The sequence below is a fragment of the Octopus bimaculoides genome, chromosome 15 (genome assembly GCF_001194135.2).
Source record: "Octopus bimaculoides isolate UCB-OBI-ISO-001 chromosome 15, ASM119413v2, whole genome shotgun sequence".
Lineage (NCBI taxonomy): Eukaryota > Metazoa > Mollusca > Cephalopoda > Octopoda > Octopodidae > Octopus > Octopus bimaculoides.
This window is the reverse complement of record NC_068995.1, coordinates 36,504,837-36,505,972: the sequence shown is the minus strand read 5'-3', so window position 1 is coordinate 36,505,972 and position 1,136 is coordinate 36,504,837. Positions and strand designations below refer to the sequence as shown.

The 1,136-nt window shown below is 33.9% G+C and overlaps 1 protein-coding gene across 1 annotated transcript in view; it reads left to right on the top strand.

The window, feature by feature from the left end:
- Window positions 1–242: 242 nt before the first annotated feature.
- The window catches only part of LOC106875450 (guided entry of tail-anchored proteins factor 1), a 16,162-nt gene continuing 15,268 nt past the window's right edge, over window positions 243–1,136 (top strand). The window contains exon 1 of the mRNA XM_014923601.2: window positions 243–616. Within this exon, the coding sequence (XP_014779087.1) occupies window positions 536–616 (81 nt within the window). The 5' untranslated portion in view covers window positions 243–535. The remainder of the gene's footprint in view (window positions 617–1,136) is intronic.

Below are 1,136 nucleotides of genomic sequence, written 5' to 3'. Positions count from 1 at the left end.
GTCACTCTCTTCCTTTATACTTTTTCTCGATCACATGTTCATGATTTGTTTAATACAGCATTTCCCAACCTATTTCCCCCCACCGGTGATTGGGGGAAAAAAAAAAACGAACTTTATTTTTAATATTTTATCACAATTATTTAATACAAAAGAATCTACCGATAACTCTTCTATTAAGAACTGAGTACCAAAAAAAGTACATAATCGATTAAGAAAAAAAGAAGTGAATAATTTTAATGAGAACCTTGTGCCTGGCGATCACGGCACCACGCCCTACCACAATTTTCCCAGCCCCCACCGGTGGGACGTATTGCCTCACGTTGCGAATCACTGGTTTAGTGTAATGGTGTAGTTTGCATTCATTCGATGGTGGGGTTCAATTTATAATTAACAATATTCCATAACACCAGTTGCTAGTAAATGGTTATTTATCTCCGTCTTCTCTTGACCAACTCAATAGACGTTCTCGTGATTACCTCCCTTGACATTGTTACTCTTTTTACTTTCGTCCTTTCTTCTCTGGAACCTTGTCACAATGTTCCTCGCTACTTTGGTCCTCTGTATTATTTTCTTCATGACATATTTACCAAAATATGGTTCTGTCATCTCAAGATGGGTACGTTGGTCATTTTCCTTTATTTCCGTGCAATGTCTATATCTGTTCTTATAATGCTAACAATGGTAAAACTATTGTCTTTTTTTGTTTACATAACTGTTTTCCTCTTTCACATGCTTATTTTTTCTTTATATTCTTCCATTCGCCAAAACATGAACATCACAGAATCTCAATTCTTCTATCCTTAAACTTATACATAGATGATCTTGTGCCTATATGAAAAATAGATATGCACTACTAATGTTTTAGTCCATCGTTTTAGTTATTTTCTTTTAGCAGACTATCTAATATTGTCCTGTCTTAAAAAAAATCCTTATTCTCAAAAGAAAAAAGAAAAGTAATAATAACAACGAAACGCATGACCGGCTTTATCTTTATCTCATTCTAACGTAGATATAGAATTAGTTCTGTAACATTACAGATTTTTACTCAGTCGACCATCTCTCATTTCTCGCATAGAATAACTTCTTTAAGCCTAGGAAACAAAATCACTTTTGTGTTATAAATAGTCTGAGGTAAA